The sequence below is a fragment of the Phoenix dactylifera genome, chromosome 6 (genome assembly GCF_051530095.1).
Source record: "Phoenix dactylifera cultivar Ajwa chromosome 6, Ajwa_hap1_PhDact_Kaust_v1.1, whole genome shotgun sequence".
NCBI lineage: Eukaryota > Viridiplantae > Streptophyta > Magnoliopsida > Arecales > Arecaceae > Phoenix > Phoenix dactylifera.
In genome coordinates this window covers 35376457-35395020 of record NC_143195.1, presented here as the reverse complement: position 1 = coordinate 35395020, position 18564 = coordinate 35376457, and the positions used below count along the sequence as shown (strand labels likewise).

General features: G+C 37.1%; 1 protein-coding gene across 9 annotated transcripts; it reads right to left on the bottom strand.

Annotated features, from left to right (window-relative positions):
* Positions 1-306: 306 nt before the first annotated feature.
* Positions 307-18155, bottom strand: LOC103704691 (protein PARALOG OF AIPP2-like). Of its 9 annotated transcripts, XM_088723903.2 has the most exons (14): positions 17702-18155; positions 15741-15867; positions 14224-14308; positions 12773-14101; positions 8522-8607; positions 7894-8417; positions 7353-7787; positions 7170-7242; positions 6438-7076; positions 6085-6315; positions 5867-5991; positions 5176-5690; positions 1492-1615; positions 307-1411 (listed from the first exon to the last, which is right to left on the bottom strand). In XM_088723903.2, exons 4-14 carry the CDS (start codon positions 14048-14050, stop codon positions 597-599), a joined length of 4845 nt encoding a protein of 1614 aa, XP_088580029.2. In that variant the 5' UTR covers positions 14051-14101; positions 14224-14308; positions 15741-15867; positions 17702-18155; the 3' UTR covers positions 307-596. The 9 variants fall into 9 exon arrangements, with proteins under 9 accessions (XP_088580029.2, XP_088580028.2, XP_088580030.2 ...); XM_088723902.2 differs by having other exon boundaries at positions 6438-7242; XM_088723904.2 differs by lacking the exon at positions 14224-14308 and having other exon boundaries at positions 17704-18144.
* Positions 18156-18564: the final 409 nt, after the last annotated feature.

Here is an 18564-nt window from a genome sequence, read left to right as displayed (position 1 = left end):
TTTGCTAGCTACTCCAAAGCTAACGATACCCTCCACATATGTTACCATCAAAGCTGGGAAATTGGCGTCTCAAAAGCCAGTGACAACACATGAGAGAGGAATAGAACCATCAGCTTTGGAAGCTAAACACACTGCAGCAAGCCACAGAGCAGCACATGATTTATCACTGCCAACCTAACCAAGCACAACTAATGGTATACCGCCTATCCCCACGACAAGCTTTGGTTACCTTCTTAGGTGCCATCACGAGCATCTCACTAATAATCATTATTTAGACCACAGCTAAAACCACCTGAAATATTCATCTTTTGGAAAAGCATGATAAAACAAAGAAAATATACAAGGACTTAACAGTAACATATCCAGAGAGTTTCCGCATAATTTTAAGATTTGGCTTTCTTTCTCTTATATACAGACAGCCGTAACTCTGCACTCTAAAAACAAGTAGTGATTGGAAGGAGGGGAAAAAGTTATAAGTTGAAAAAAGAAATGGATTTTGTCATGAACATATGGGCAAGGTCTCTGATGCTTCCCCTTCTGATCATCTAAGTATATTTAGGTGGCAATTTACAGGGCATATACAATCGCAACTGGATTTAAGCATCGGTAAAGCTGCCAAACAGAAGTAAAGAAGTGTTAACGCAAGGCCTCTCCGGCAAAAGTTGCTCGGTTCTTATAATGGGTTTGTCTGTTTGTTTCTTCTCTGTGCCAGGAAAGGCCAGGGATAGAGAGAGTGATGCTGACATATCATCTTCATCATCCACTGCAGGACCGGGCAGTTTATATCGGCTGCTTTTTCTGTCAACCAAAGGGAAAAGAAATGACAGGACTTCCTTTTCTGATGATTTTTTCTTGCCTCCAAGTGCAAGTTCAAGATCTGGAGTACTGGATTCTGGCATGTCTTCATTGTCCAAAGAAAGAACATGTCTGTTCTCTGATACAACATTTCTCACAGGACCCAAATCCACAGGAAAGAAATACCTTTCAGCACTCCTTGTGTTCTCAGTCATTTCTTTTCCATTGCAGAAACCATCCATATGCTGCTGCTCATTGATGTAGCTAGATAGCAAAGGACGTAACGATAAACTACAAAATGCATTTTCATCCCTAGAAGCATGTCTCTCGCTGCAACTCCTAATCTTCTTGTATTCTATTTCATTTTTAATAGAACTGATGTTTGCTCTCTCACTCCAAAGCATCATTTCATCAGTACTCTTTGAGGGTTCACAAAAAGTGTGGGTAACTGTCTCTAAGGAAGGTGAGTATGAACGTTTCTTGCTAGGCCTTGACTCCCAGCTGAGATTGTCAATCTCCATCAGATGTTCCTGTTGCTCGCTATCTGTCCCAGCTTCATCTTTCATTGATCTTTCTTTCTCCCTCATTTTTTCACAATTTCTGCTGCCTTTACCACCTGTTCGTTGAGCAAGCAAAAAGAAATTGAGCAGAAATATCCTGGACAAATCATGCAAGCACTACTGAAAGAAAAAGCACCTTGCCCAAAATATGAAGAAATTGAGTGTGTTGATTGTGCAGGCAATGCACTGTTCAGATTTTCTATGCTGGTTGCACGAACGTGAACTGGGGTTTTGCCATCAATATCATAGCTAGCGTTCCCCTGCACGCAGATGGGTAAGCTCTGAGGATCTCATGCCACATGCCACAAAAGCAACAACAATCTAAGCATGATGAAAAGAAGGGTATACATTAATTGCAATTAGTTCATGTGAGATAAGACAAGCATGCATAAATACTAGAGATTAACACGACTGGTGATCAGAAACAACAAATATTTAGCTAGCATGGACTAGTAGTCAATTCAGATATTGATCAACCAAAAAAATTTATTAACCTCTTTCAATCAAAGACTCCTAAACAGTTGTTTTGAGAAAGAAATGGTCACAGATGAATTAAAATTGGGAAAGCTAAAATACCTCTGTCCTTGAACCAACGCTGTTTCCTAAATGTGCTATATCCTAAATGAATTAAATTTGTGATGTGGCAAAGGCAGGTGCAAATTAGCCAATGACAGGAGCTTCTGCTCAAACTGCACTCGAATGGCATTCTGCATTCACACATAAATTGGCCAATGCTCAAGGGCTCCTAGGAAAAAGATTCATCAAACATACAAGGTTGATAGGAAAATGCATCATCAAACATATGTCTTTGACAACAATGGCAATCAGATCTCCTAATGCCAAACTGCATAATGGTTTTTAAAGTTGTCAGACAGTTTAAAAAAAGCAACAACTGGACAATATTTGGACAACAATGTGCAGTCAGTACCATACATAAATGTATTGCCGGATTCTTCTTTTCTTTTTTTCCCCTTTTGATAGAAAGTATTTTAAATAGGATAAACAAAAACAAAATCACAAAAATAAAAACCTCATCCACCCATCAAGTGTCCTTAAAACTCAGTTTCAGTTATATGTAGTCAAAACTAACTGATCTCATCCAATTTTGGCTACAAGGACCAAGATGAGCCATTTGTCCATTTATTTAAACATACTAGGGTAGATTCTATCAATTTTTAAGCCACCCCTCATTGTCTAATAAAAGGGCACACTTACTCATGGATGATAAACATTACCTCTTGTTAGTATTTTCTCAAGTCTAAACATAGAATTTTGGGACTTTTAATTGGAGAAGTTAAAAGTGAATGGAAGATTTTCCTAAAGATGACCTTTTAGGCTTTTTTTTTTTGGTAGAAGACCTTTTAGGTCTCTGAGATTTCATTTTTGTAAGGATAAAAGGATCTCTATGTATCATATACTCGACAAGTTCCCTAGATATTGGATTTTCAAAATTTAAGTTCAGATTTGCTAGATTGTAGTATAGGCGTTTAGGTGAAATATATCTAATTGTCACCCTTTTAAAATTTTCAATAACTGGAAATCAAAAGTTATATAATGGAACTTGATATGATGGCAATCATACTTCTATAAATATTTACATTGTTGATTGTTCAACAATTAGATTGTGTACAATTTTTTGCATGCAATTTGCTTAAAATTTTTTTGTTAGTCTGCAAATGAATTTATAATGTTTCAGACCTTCAGGCTTTCAGCCTAGAAAGACTAAAACAACAAATCCAAATATAACAACCGATATGCTCTAAAATTATATTGCATATGCATCCTTGCTTACAAGACCAAAATATTAAATCAGGAGAAAACTTTCTTTTAACTTATCAAAAATAGAAATACTAATCCTAGAAAGTTACAAACACTATAACAGTATCTTTGATCTTAAAGTGCACACCCACATATCTGGAAATGACTCACATACATTACATCTTAATAAAAAATGTGAAATATAAATGATTAACAAAGTAATATCATTGTCAGTAATTCACATTAATCTTCACATTCAACAGCTTTAAGTAGTTCACACTGAAAAGGGAAAAATTCAATTTAACCTAAATCAATTCACTTAGAATTGTCAAGACGATGCGGAAAGAATTGTAAGCAAGCAGACAAGGTGCATTGCCTAGACAACGACTACATTTTTGTATTCAGAATAGGAATTGTTGGTAATGATCTTAGACATTGTTAAGATACAGGTGTTAGTCTGTCTTTAGTTCATATTGTTTTACTTGCATAATTAGAATAAGCTCTATTTTACATCAGTTTATGAGTTAGATGTTACATCACTTGCATCAACCAATTGTATGTTATGATTTAAAAACTTCTATAAATTACTCTATCGCTTAAAAAATTTAAAAAAAATTTCATTTGTATGTTAGACTATTCAATTACTCTCGAATTATTCAAAATGTTATGATTTTAAGAATTTTTTATATATTACAAATTAATGATACCATATATGATTGCTAGTGGTGATGTTTCTTTCTATTATATGTTATATTTGCCTCTCCTATAAGTGAAAAAAAAGGATTAAGAATATTTTATGAAGCCTGTTTTTTTTTAAATTCTGTCGTTTTTTCTATTTCTTTTATTATCCAAACTTTTGACAAATTTTCTGGATTTTTCCCGACTTCCGAATCATTACATCCAGCCCGAATTGTTCCCGAACACTGAACTTATGACTATGGTTTTTCATGTATTGTTGCTGCCATACACAGGTGTGCCTGCTCTATACACACTTGTACGGATGCATGGAACCTAAACTAAAAAAGCCATCCAAATGAAGAGCCAGAAATAAAACCCAGGGAACATTGCCTAAACATTAGGTGGCAGTTAGCCAGGGGCCATACCTAAATTTCCCCTACAATTTGTATTGTTCACCATCTAAGAAGCCAGTCATTTAACCTCATCCTCAGCTATTTAAATACAACCAGGACATCTATGAATGTCATAAATTCCTACTACACAAAAACCATCAAAAAACCGTTGACAGCTACGAATCTGCTAGTGATAGTTCTAGCTTGCTCTGGATCTATCTACAGGTGACAAGGGGCTATTGGTGAAGTCATGTTCACTCAGGTCATCCTTCTCCATACATAAAAAAAACACCCATATAAGAGGTTATTTAGATACGTGGAACATAAAATAAAGATGGCACAAGTAGGCACTTGCGAGTCCAATTTGGATTATCAGAAAAATAAGCTGGGAGCAACATGATTTTGTCTATAAGAACTGGTGAATGAAGACAAATTCAATTTTCGATAACTTGGTCCAGAATGTTCAAAGTCCTGTTCAGGTTTGCTCATTCAGAGGTCCATAACAACAGTAAACCAGATGTCTTTAGATTTCTTCCCAATACCAACGTGTATATACTCATATGTTGGTACGTATGTGTGTGCGATTTCATTTGTGGCAGCATTTTTAGCAACTGGAGTCAATGACATGAAAAAACATGTTAATCTCAAGAAACATGTAAACAGCCCATGGAAAACAACTATACAGGTACGCAGATGTAAATACACTAATGTAATTGTGAAAATAGTTACAACCCTCATTCCCAAAAAAAAAAAGGAAAAAAAACCAAATAAAAATGACGGCAATGATGTAAACAAACAAAATCGTGTACATTTCAGCAATCACATGATGCATAATGAGCAATATAGCAGATGCAGCATCCACAAATAAAGATGCAAAATATTGCACTAGCAGTTGTAAGCTATTCTGACAATGAAAACATTATATGCAGCAATTATAATCAAGAAGCAAAGGGCATTGTAGGCTTCAATCCTTCAGGAAAATAAAGCTTTACCAGGAAAGTGGCCTCCCTTTTCAAAGCAGGGCACGATTCCATGGCACTCATCTGAAGGTCAGGCACGGGACAAGCACCAAGTGAGCTGCGCAGCTGGCATAGTCTATCTGACAAGCAGCTTACAGGAAATGAATCTGAAACAAGCTCTGATGGCTGCCGACTCTCAGCAGCTCGCTGACACGAAGAATTTTGAACAAAAAAGGACTCCTGTGTGTTGCAGATCTTATCCTCGATACCAGAAGAAGAAGTAGGCAGAAAATCCACCTGAATACTGGATTTCACTGCCTTCACTTTCAGTAATCTATCACTCCTAGAAAATTCCTTTTCTGAACTCTCATGGGAATTTATTTTCTGAGAGGTAGAAGCTTCAAAAAGAGGGAAAGAAATTTCTTGAACCAAAGGATCTGTGCTCAACTTGAACCAACAAGGCTGCTTCTGTAAATCGGGCAGCACTTTGAAGCAGTCTGTCCTCCTTCCTCTAAAGACACCCCAGAGGAAGAATAACATGTTCCAACCTGAAAACAAATAAAGCATCTTATCACAGATGATATTTTTAAATTGCAATTAGCAATACCGGATAGAGGGAAGGAAATCATATAAAATCATGTTTGCATGCAACAATCTATCAAAAGCACGGGCATATGAAATAAATGCCCTTATTACAGTTGATTACATAAATCCTGTTTCTTACGTTGGCAGTTTTCTGGTAGCTTATTTGATGGGAAAATAAGCAGCTCAACCTCACTGATGTTCCCTCTAAGGGCTAAATCTCTTTTAAGCATATTTTCCAACAGCTTCCCATAAGTACTTTCATAACTGTATCAAAACCAACGAAATAAATATCCATAAAATTCTAGATCTTAAAATAATAATAATAGTTTATAAAAAAGAGAAAAACAGCAATCAAACCTCTCAATATCTTTAGCAAAGAAAAAAAGGGCAATATTATCTTCCTTAGGACTCATTCCCTGAAACTGAACTGGCCACAACCTAAGGCAAGGAACTTCATCCAATTGCAGTTTGCCAGGAAACTGACTGACTACTTCGAGCACTTTAGACGATGCACAAGTTGACAAGTGAGCTTGAATCCCATCAAAAAATTCAGGAAGTCTTCCGGTCCTAAGCACCTCAAAACCACCTCTGTAGAGAATAAAGGATATGAATTATTATACATCAACAAAGTTCAGTTAATTATGAGAAACAAATTTAAACTCTCAAATAAACCATCTGAAATAAAAAATCGAGCAAGAAAGATATCATACTGCCATATATATTTGTGTTCTGGGATTGCTGAAGCTCTAAATGGATTTGCAAGTAAAGAAGATTGATCAGGCAAAATTTGAGTTGAAGAATTCGCATTTGAACTATCAGAATTGGTAAGAATGGCATTTGAATCACATTCTTTAGGAAGAAATGAGGCTTCAACTGGGTGTTTTGCTTGCTGTGCATAAATCTCAAGTTCTTTTCTGCCCAAATCAGCATCAGAGCATCTCAAAATAACTTTCCCATCAGATGTCCCTTCCAGAGGCAAGCTCTTCAGACCACTTGAATTTGACTGGAAATCTTTGGAAGCTACTTCATAATTAACTTCAGTACTTGGCATTGAACATCCAGACTGGTCTGGCAATTTATTTCTCTTCTTTGTTCTCATTTTTGCAGCTTCACTTGCATCTCTGCACTTATTGCTATTACTACTGCCCTCCCTTCGGTCAGCAGAAGGTTTAAGAGCAGATATGCTAAGTTTGTCAATTGGGCAGAACTGTGTTGTGTGGCCCGTTTCATTGCATTTATGACAATGTAATACTCGACCACCAGTTGAAGATGCCTGCCTTGAAGTGCTAGAATGGGTAGAATCATTGATTTTATGTTCTCTAGGGGAGGATTCTGGAACCTGAGTCACACTGCATTCCAAAACTGAGTCAGCATCACAGTGTGAGCTATCAATAACAGTGGGATTTGCATGAGAACCTTCCTTAGGGACAACTTGGCATGACCTTTGATCCTCAGAATTGCACAGTTCATATCTTTTAGATGCATTTGATGTTTTCTTCTTCACTTCGCTACGTCCTATCACAATAGCAAAACAGGAATGAACATAATTAATATTTAAACAGCATCACAATGTAGCCAAATAAAAGGAATGCCAGTTACAAGTCCTCTAAAGAGATACTATTTACCTGAATCCTTTGCATTTTCTGATACTTTTTCAGACTTAGGAGTTAAATTTCCATTATGCTGTGAACTCTTCAGATCCACCTTTGGGATAGATGTGCCAGCTGATGGTGACGGACTAACAACAGGACAATCTAGAACAAAAGAATTCTTCCTTTCCACCATGTTCCTTTCTTTCACTGGTTTCCAACCTTTAAGTTCATCAGCTCGAGGTGAATTAAGTGATTGCAGTTTATTTACTGATTCAATATTGGAGCGGCCTGAGCTCACACTTTTAAATGATGCAGATTTAGTCATTGTTTTGACTACTCCATCCTTCCTACTGTTGCTGGAAACATATTCTCTCATAATTTTTTGCTTCTGAGGTAAATTATTCATCAACTGTCTGACTTTTGGCTTCATGTTTGAGTTATTAAATGAAAGCTGCTTTGAGAGAGGCCCTATGAAAAGAAAATATTTATAAATTTTAAAACTTCCCTGAAGCATGATTCAACTGAAAATCGTCTGCATATATTATACAAAAATTATAAATGCATGCAAATTTACCTCGAGGTGAATGAAGTTGTGCTTGAACTCTTGATGGGTTAGAGCTTGAGGTATGTGAGCGGGAGTTGGCCTGGAAACTATTTGCCAACTGACCTTTGGGGGATGGAGACAGGTTGGTTGGCTTTACCTTTCCCATATCCAGGCTCTTAAATGAACTTACTTGAGACAAGACAGCATTTTTCCTTGGACTGGTTGTTCCTATGGACCCACCATCCATCTCAGAAATCTTTTTGCTGTTCATTGAAGTAACCTCCTGGCTGTCTGCATGCATCTTGCCTGATTTTTGTGGACTTCGCATTCCTTTGGTAGACCCTCTCACTTCCGTACCGATAGCTTCAATATCCAACTTAGCTAAATTTTTAGGGTTGAAAGTACTTTTTCCTTTCAAGTTGTCTTCTTTTGATGTTTCAGAAATTGAATCAGATTTATCCACTTTTTTGTTTTCCGCATCCTCCTTGAGTTGGCATTCTTCACAAAACCATTCACCTTCTGGAATTTTGTCCAACTTAATTTGCATGCAGTAACTGGTTAATAGTGAACAATTTTCAAGCATTAGCATCAAACGAAAATCATATTAAGAGATAGATTAATTAGGATACAATACAATTGAAAATCAATAAGGGCTTACGTGTGCTCTGCACCATCACTGCATCTGCTACAGATAGCTAGAAGTTCCTCCACACCTGCATCCCCACATATATCACATACCTTTACCTGAAACAAGTAACATAACATGTATCACATGGACTTGTTGCAACATAAGAAAAGGCAAGAAATATGAAGCCGAAGTTTAACATTTTCAGTTCCATCAATTCATCAGAGTAAAATATATGTCATAAAACTATCACCATACGTTAAGTATCATATATCAATCATGGCTGTTAGGAGAGCACGGCAAAAATATGAAAGCTACTTCACCTTCACAGCAAAAGCTGTCAAATACAACCTCAACTATGTAAAGTATTAGTCGCACTTCAACAGTTGAGAACAACATCAGATGATATATCGTTGTATAACTATCCAAAAGCTATACATAAATCATCTCCTCTATGGCAGCTGCACAAAAGATTTATTGCTAAAAAGCCTTCACGCAACTGCTCAGGGTCAGTTCAAGCAAGAAAACAAAGAAAGATATGTCTAAGCCCCTGCAGGCAGCACGCATGTTCATAATTAACTTTCCTTCCTTTATTCATAAAGAGTAGGATATACAAAAAGCTTCCAGATCGATAACATATGATTCGTTATTAACAAAAGAGTAATGACATAATCACTAGATAGACCCATCATTCATGGAATCAGATTCACATAAGAGGCATCATGCTTTGTGATAAACTTAGAAAATGCAATTGTTGTCTCCTAATCTGATATGACAAGCAAAAACTCATTATTAAACCAACCATGTGCATACTTGGTCTCATATTTTTTCCAGTAAGTTGAAAAGCCAGCACTAGCTGATCAAAACTTCATATATATGTATTACCCTCCAGTGAATATGATAAGGAATCCAATCAAACCCAACATTTAGGTACATCAACTTCAACAGAGCCCTGACAACTATCACAAAAAAAAACAGAGCCCTGACAACAATGAGTAAATATTTGCAATTATACCGTTGCTGAAAGAACCAATAGACCAACCATTGTGCTAATTACACCTTGCAGCTCCTCCTTTCAGCCCCTTCAAGAAATCACTATGTGGTTGATGATGGGACTAGATTTTGTTCTGTTAAATGATTCATTCAACAGCAATAGCAAAAATCATAGTTTAGCTGCCATGTTTATCATAGTTTTAAGCTGAAATTAAGCCAGGTTATGGGTGCAAGAGGCCTAATCCAATGGTCCATTGATCGACTTAATGATTATTCTCATCAAACAGGGTGGATGGACATATTTCTTAATTATTTTAACCATCCATCTATCAATGAAGAGCATAAGTTTAGTAGTGGTAACTGAACAGTACCACAAGTCTTCTAAAGCATTTAACTGAAATTTGGAAAAGCTATCAAAATAGCCAAGCTTATATTATGTTTCACCTCCTATTGCTTCCTTAGGGTTCTATATATGGACCTAATCATGATTACAAAGTGACAATTGTTCTTAGTCCTTAATGGTGAATTGAATCGACATTTTCTTTGCAGATCACAACAAATGCTACCTTTAATCTGTCTTTTCTTCCTTTACTTTCCCTGGTTTCATCCAAACAACAGAATTTCCATAAACCTTCCATTAACTCCATTGCCCCTCCAGCACGTATCTCTACAATTGGGAAAAGCAACCAAATCAAATCCTACTGTCCCAACTCTCAATCTTATTGATTGCAAAACTAGCAAAACGATATGAAGAATAAATGGTTGTTATTTTGATTTCTTCCAATCTCAACCCTTTATTGTACCAGTGAATACGAAGCAACACTTCAATCTACATTTCTGATAGTCTACCTAGCAATTTTATAATGGCCTGAGTTATAAGCAATTGCTTGCGAAACTATAACAGAGCACCTGATCATATTTGACAATATGATATGAAGAGTAAATATTTGTTATTTAGATTTCTTTCAATCCCAACCCTTTATTTTACCAGTAAGTGCGAAGCAACTTTTTGAACCACATCTCCATCTTTAGCTCTAAAAACCTAACATTCTTAAGTGCTAGTTTACCTAGGCAATTTTATAATGGCTTGAATTATAAGCAACTGCTTGGGCAACTTTGAGACAGTACTTTACCGACCCAGTCCCAACATTTATTTTAGGAAAAAGGGCATTTTATGAGTCAGATATGGAATAAGTCAGACATGAACATTTAATTGTCCTCCTCAAGCTTAGTCTCCTCATAGCCCACCAAGCTATCTCGCAAGTTGGCCAAGCTCAAGCCTTCTGAAAGAGAGACTGATGCAGTTTGAGTATATTATCTATTAGCAGCCAGTTTGTGTTCCTAGACTTCATAGTGTAAAAGGGGAGGGACATTCTGATGAAAGAACCGTACATTGGATGCACCAGAGACACCTCTCAACCAGGACATTCCGACCTTCCTAGTTGGTATCAGCCCAGATAGATCGGGATGGTTGCATGCCGACACTTGGGACAGCCTGCAATCTCGAGACACTATTTTTTTTTTTCTCTTCATTATCATTGTTAATGATCATTTTGGTCTGTCCCATCACTGCAGCGATCCAGGACCAAATCAAGACAAGGACCAATACTAGGCTTTAAATCTTACCATCAACAGTAGCTATCATTTATTCCTCATATATAAGGGGACACTATAAAAAACATTTTTGCAATATTCTAAATTTCCATTTTCCCCTTTCTTCAAATTCATATCCTTTTCATTTATAGTGAATTCCCACATTACCCTTATCTGAAGAATATGTAAAGAATTTTTGGCATTCCAGGAGATCCATATAGTAGGTTACTCAAAGAACATTTTGCTCATTTAGAAAATGAAAGGCCTTGGAAGAAAAAAATTTCAGACTATATTGTTAGGATCTATTTCAGGTAATATAAAGAATACATATAGCTCAAGCATATGTATTTAACAAATAACTAAAAAAAATTCCTCAAAGCAATTTGAATCAAAAAGATACTAAAAAAAATAAATTTTCAAAAAGTTATATACTTAAAAATTTAAATGTTCATAAAAATTATGTACCAAAAAATCATGTTAAGAGTGTTTCAAAAGATTAAAAGATATATACCATTTTATTATTTGGCAACCTACCATACAAAAATTTAAAAAAAAATCAATAAGATTTTGATCTCTAAAATACCAAAGTTTATGTCTAAAATTTCCCTTCCCTCTTAATCTCATTAGAAACTTTTGTCCGGGGCTTCCAAATCTTTTGGGAACTTGCAAAATTTGCTAGTTGGGAAAAACTGCTTCCCGATATATGAGAAATTAGTACAAATTACTCATTTATACAGCCTATTTAAAGTTAAGCTAGTTTCAGCTTAAACTACTAATCTGACCCCTGTTTCAAGTAGGTGCCAGCCAAAATTGGCATGTTTAATTTTGAAGTTTTGGGCAAAACTTTAAATCATGGAAGCTACAAATCAGATATACAAGAATTAATGTAAAAAAAAAAACTTAAAATAAATCACTAACTCCTATGGAACTTCATATAATAAGAACTTGATATCAGAAGTTGGATCATCTAGGTATATAACCAAAAAATTTAGCCATAAGTTTTCTCATACAACAGAAAAATTGAGATATTGTTAATTTAATGGAGGTGGTTGGCCTTAGGCTTCAATGCATTTAACTCGAACTACTGGCATGCAATTGTATGACTTCATCCATCTGGAATTTGTGATGGCATGGCAGAAAGGCTAAAGCCAGCAGCAAATTTATAATTATAAAGCAAGCAAATAATTTATTAGTTGATAAACTGGAATCCAAGTAACCATCATACTAAATCCTCCTTCAAGCAATTTAAGTTGACATACAATTACTATCTCTCAAAGGTCTTACAAGGATAAATATAATAATCTTTTAGTTTGCACTAACTGATTTAACTAAAATTGTTTTGTTTTGTGAAACTCAGAAGCAGTGTTATCACAGTTTTTCCTTACTCTAATAGTCATACAATTCTAAGACCCAACCGCTGATAAAAAGTGTATACACAAACATGTACAAAACAAACTCTCCTCACCAAATTTGAGTTACAACCTTCCAATAATCGCTCACCTTGTTTTTTATTTAAATTTATTGGTGTATCACAGAATAACTTCAATTCAATTTTTATAAACAAAGCACATAACAGATCAAAGAGAAATTTTAATGACCAAGGAATATTTAAGAGTATAAAAGTGCCTAAATGGATGAACAAGAATTTTTATAATAATTTGATGGCCAAGTTGAACAAAAAAAAAAGAAGGTACTTACATCACATAATCCGCTGTCTGATTCAGAATTTTCCCCCTCCTTGATCAGCTGACGTTGCATGTCAGGCTCTTGCACATTGGATGCCTCCAACGAGGAACTATTCTTTCCAAATTGCTCACCAGTGTTCTTACATTTAGTAGATTCATCAGATGGTTTCTCACCACCCACTGCAGTTTCAGCTTCAAAGCATGACTCATGGTCCTTTAAAGTCCTTGAAGAGGAGGAAACTCTGATATGACTCAGTTTACTATCTTCATCATTTGGCAGTGCAGCAGATTTCTGCCTATCAATACTCATGGAAACCCTTGGTCCTACAGAAGAAGATTTCACATCATTCATCGAGCGGTCAGAAGGTTCTCCTTGATGTTGAGAAGTTAGATACCCTTCCAAATCCTTAGAATCAGAACTGAGGTCAACATATACATTTTGCGAAGGCGAATGTGAAGCCAGTATTTTGGGAGATGATTCTTTTTTTGTGGGAGGGAACTCTGCAAGGTCAGACTTGTAAGAAAGGCCAGCATTTACAGAGCTAGAACCAGAATTCTTCCTCAAAGATTCCCTAGGGCATGTGTATAGTTCTGTTGGTTTACTCTCGCTCGCTTCTATTTCATGATGAGATCCATGATGGCCATCCACCAGTACCTCCACTACATTTTCTTTAGCAACTATATCACAGGCCGATGCAGAACTACATGATGTATCTTTCTTCTCCAGGTCAACATTATGATCACATGCTGGCACATTGGCATCTCTGACTCCAGTGATACATGACATATTATCCCCATGGCATTCTCCACCATGCTGCTCTTCGTCTTGATGTAAGAACAGCACATGGTGCAAATTAGACGCAGAGTGACGGCATGAGTGATTTAGCCCATGACTGGTACTAGTAGCCATTCTAGAAAGAGGCTGATCTTCTCCTGCTGCTTCACCTGAAGGCACTTTTGGAGGCATGTCAACATCTTCAGATGCACATGTAGCAGAAGCCCTCATTATTGCTTTACTTTCAACATTTTCAGAATATGAATCATGACTTGAGCTTGTGCTTAATAAATTGCTTATTTCACTACTTGCATGTTGTTGATCATCGCATGCTCTGCTCCTGGGAGGAGGCAGCACATCGGCACCAATGAATGAACAACTATCAGTTTCATTCCTCTCACAGATATTGCCGGAAAACCCACACTCAACTTTTGACAACGTGGCTGACATGTTACGATGCATACAAGAGGTGCAAGGAGAAGAACAAACGTTGCATGTCCCAGATTCTGCCCTCATTCGAAGACTGCCGTTTATAATTATACACCTTTTTCCGGCTCGGAAAACACTCTATCAAAAACAGTGTAAACGAAGAATTTCAGAAACCTGGATAACATGATATATTTGTTTTTCTTTTCCTCTCACAAAAAAAAGCACTTGTATAACATGATACATAAAGGATCTGGAACAACATGGATGAGAAGTGTATCGGCACATGAACTTGTGTATGTTAATTCATATTTGGCACTTTGATAAATTTCCAGCTAGAGTTCTCTTCTACATTAAAAGGTAAACAATAATTAACATAACACCCAAGGTTATAAAGGAACAAACACATGAATTAAAGATAGGTAGAAATCATGAAAGCAAATAATCAAGAAGACTTTTGCTTTCAATATGCATGCAACAGCCCATCCAGCAGAAGTACCCCCAACAACCGCAGAACTATCACAAACAGAAACACGTGTCTGAAAGAAGATATTTTGAATTTCAAATACTGCATGATAGAACACCAGAAAGCAGAGACTCTAAGTAATGTTCCTTAGCCATTTTCACAAAATGAAAATTATTATAAGGTTAGAATCATCATCTGGAAAAAAAAGGTTATGCAAAGAGGAACCAGCTTCTTTTAGAACTCAAACTATTCATTCTCCTTTTGAAATCAGGAATCTGGTTTAAGGAGTCAAATCACAAATTAAAACTCCCTCAACATCATTCCCTCGCTGAAAGTCCTTTCTTCTCATTTATGCTTTTTCTCGCTCTGCTTTTGGAATTTGACATCACTTTATAACCATAATACACGGAGGAAAACTCTTTGTTTCTTCCTCCCTTGTACATTCTTTGATTTATCATTACATCTACTGCATATCTAAAAGGGGGAAAAATCGTGCAACTTAAAATAGAAAGTAAATTCAAAGATGGCAAAAATGCATATAATTAAGTTTAAAGAAGTATTTTAAAAATAACATCATTAGAATAAAGGGCAAGGCATTACAATAAAGTTGGCTAAAAAGCATAGATATGATGTCTCAAACCAACATGGGGTACATGAACTGTTTCATTAAACAAGCTACATAGTATAGGATTCAACAGCTTTGTAATATTTATTAAATATCAATTCTATTTATTACCCAAAAGATCTTTATGTAACAAAGTAGATGATTTTAAAGTGTCCATATCATCAATGGGGAATAATCTCAGTAAAGTTTTTGCATTCATAAACCAGGTCCTTTAAGATACCAGCTCCAGAGGATTAGATCTCAAGTAACTAAAGAAAATAAGTATCTTCACATTAACCAAGCAAACAGTTTAAAACTTAAACACCAACTTCTCAGTTAACTGATGCGCAATCCTGTCCAAGACAACTTTAGCAAAGAGAAAGGACTGGCATGAAGATAGAGTGACCACTTGGGGGGAAGAAAGGGCTAATTCATGACAGTAAAATCAAAACTTATTAAATCAGAGACCTACCTCCAACAACATCCCCATAGACTAAGAAAAATGTCTAGACAACAGAAAAGGAAGGCATAGTTTAATGATAAGAATTGCATCCACCTCCAAGGCACAAATCAGAAGCCATAAAGCCATGCTGAATCAAAATCCCGCAATGAATAACAATTTTCTATGTATAAATAACAAAGACTGTTCTAAAAAATAAAATTTAAAAGAAAGTCAAACTTGTTGCTGCAGATAGAACTAAGAGCTCAACCTTTTTCTAGACAGAAAGAAGATTAAGTTTTCTCAACATCGGGATTTTCAGTGGCGTGCTCCATAGAGATCCTTAAATATGCGCAAGGAATTTGCTTGTTGCAACTGTCACATCTTTTGGATCACATCTATTATAAAAGGAAGAGTCTATAAGAGGCATCTTAGTTCATTTGAGCCCAGAACCTTTAGAACACTTTTCAAAGAAACACGATTCGCAAGGAGACAATAATCATCCAGATTGAATATCAATTTGTATCCCGCACACATGACTAAAAGATTTTTCATGCAATATGATGGTTCCATGTAACATAGCATGTAATAATCTTACACTAATGAAAGCAAATTTTAGCAAGCACAATAAAATGCATCACATATAATATATTATCAATGGTCTCATGACAACTAAACAATGAGATCCTTATGACATGACACAAACTTGTGTACCAGAAGCAATTTTGTCTTTCCTTACCTATGAACAAATTCCCAGGTACAACCAACAGAATTAGAAAGATTTATGTATTGTCAACCTTGCAATCACAATTTTATCATGTTATTAGGTCATTATATGTATTGCACTACATTAAGTATATCTCTAATAATGCTCAAAAAAACCACAACTGGTACTATCAGCCTTATAATCGACAAAAGATCTGCAAAACGCAACAGACCCACCAATATAAAAATAATAATTGAAAAGGAAGAAATCCTTCCCCGCTATCAAAGTACGATGGGTTGGCTATGAGACCAAGAGACGTCTATGGAAATCAGAAACAATAGCAGACATTTGTTATTATACAGAGTTGGTAAGAAACATCATTCAAATTGATCGCATAGGTCTCAGGCTTAAAAGGAGTTTGCGAAATGGCTAAACAAAATTCGCTCATCCTGCATCTTGTCAACATGGAGTTTCCGACTGAACCGTCTCATGTCCAACTGGGAACAAGTATTCAGTGCCGTCAATGTGTAAGAACCTAAATCTCCTTATGAACTATAACTTTGTTACATCATTCAGTGTGTGCTGATAATCAGAATGTTTAGTAACTAAATCATTTTCCTGATAACTTAAAACAAGAACATCGTGACATTATTTTTTAACTTCCAGAATGTGCTCAAAGATTCTAGTGCAACCACTAATCATTTTTCTATTGATCATTAAAAATTTGCATCGCAATGTGAAAAACTAGATACGGCAGGTATCAGATACGTTTGGTAACATAAATAAATAACTGATTCACACACCAGGGAAAAAGAAAAAGAAAAAGAAGAAGAAATCAAAATAAGATATTGTCCTATTCATCTCAGGTTCACCTCCTACCGAGTTCATCTTTTGAAGTTCATGGTCCGACTCATGCACACGTCCTTGGACGCGACAACTCCCTTCCAGGGCTGGTGTTATCTAGAAAGCAGATTTGAAACCATATAGATCACAATTTTTTGGCCAATGACTAACAAGAGAACCAAATATAAGAGCCCACGAAGTATTTATTGCAGACAAACCGCAAAACAATCAGTCGTCCAAGGGTCTCCAATCCAGCCTTCTTATGTTCCAGAAAATGAATATGGACGCAATAAGCCTAACAAAAAGTTGTACTCGTGTCTATTTACATTAACAACAACAGGCCACCATACACCTAAAGTCGGAAAAATTTAAAACCAAAGACTACATGAAATTGATATGCGAAAGGGTTTCGAAAAATCCAATCTTTCTCCTATAAAGATAGGAAAAAACCCTAGTTTCCCGGTCCAAGTGATCGTGAAAAATTAAAAACATCACAGAATAAATATCAAGATCCCCGGTCAAAAGACAAGCACCGATCCCATCAAACACATGATCAAACACATGGATCATTGAATTGAACAAAAACAGATAAAATGAATGCAAAGAATTCCCTAAATGCAATCGATCAAGCAAAGAGACAGCCAAGAAATCCTAATCTCCAGAAGGAAAGGGGATATCTTTACACGCCTCCGGTTCCGCGATCCTGTCGGTGCGATCGTAGAGCTCCTTCAGCTCCGGCTCCGCGCGCTTGCTCATCATCCTCCCACGGGGGCGGCGAGATCGGCTCCGATCGGACTACCGCATAACGCGGCTCCCGTCCCCCGCAGCCGTTCCACCTCACGCTACAGCCCCCCCAAGAAGACGACGATGTCGACGACGACGACGACGACGACTAGAGAGGGAAAGAAATGGGCAAGCCGCGGAGGCCGCCGTGCGACAGTGGCAGTACAGAGAGGGCGCTTAACGTGCGCGGATCGGGGGAGGCAGGGTGCGTGGAGAACGGCGAGGGTTTCCCGTTGAATCAATCTATGGCGGAGAGAGAAGAGGAGAGCAGCACAGAAGAGAAGAGAGAGAGAGAGAGAGAGCGAAATTTGCGTCGAGTGAGGGCCCCGTCGCCCTACAATCTAAATTGAGAACAGAACGGCAGAGAAGAAAGAGTCTTTAAAAAAAATGGGAAAAAAAAAAAGGTTGATTTTTCGCACGCGCCTGTGGCACGCGGCTGACTCTGCACACGTGTGACCCGGCTCCCTCCGAATTGAGTGGAGGGCGGTCGGGGTTGCGTTTTAAATGAGCGGAATCCCACGACGCGATCTTCCGCGGAATGGCACACGGCCCACCCGGGAATTCGTGCCGGTTCCCGATCTCGACCGTCCGATCGACGGAAATCTCTAATTCCGAAAATTTCTTCGCCGTTCTCCCAATGGCCCAGAGAGGAGCGGGCGGGGAGGGAGGAGATTTTTCTGGGACGAAACGGTGACGTCAGGCTTCTGGAATCTTCTGACCTGCGGAAGCACGCGTAGCACGCTCCGGGCTTCTGGACCGTTCC

Excerpts from the sequence above, each read along its gene's own strand:
- LOC103704691 (XM_088723896.2), bottom strand. The coding sequence starts at position 17,777 with ATGATGAGCAAGCGCGCGGAGCCGGAGCTGAAGGAGCTCTACGATCGC. Across the intron at positions 8,608-12,772 it reads CAGACAGCGGATTATGTGAT|GTAAAGGTATGTGATATATG; the intron begins GTAAGTACCTTC and ends TACTTGTTTCAG. Across the intron at positions 5,691-5,866 it reads GCTACCAGAAAACTGCCAAC|GTTGGAACATGTTATTCTTC; the intron begins GTAAGAAACAGG and ends ATTTGTTTTCAG.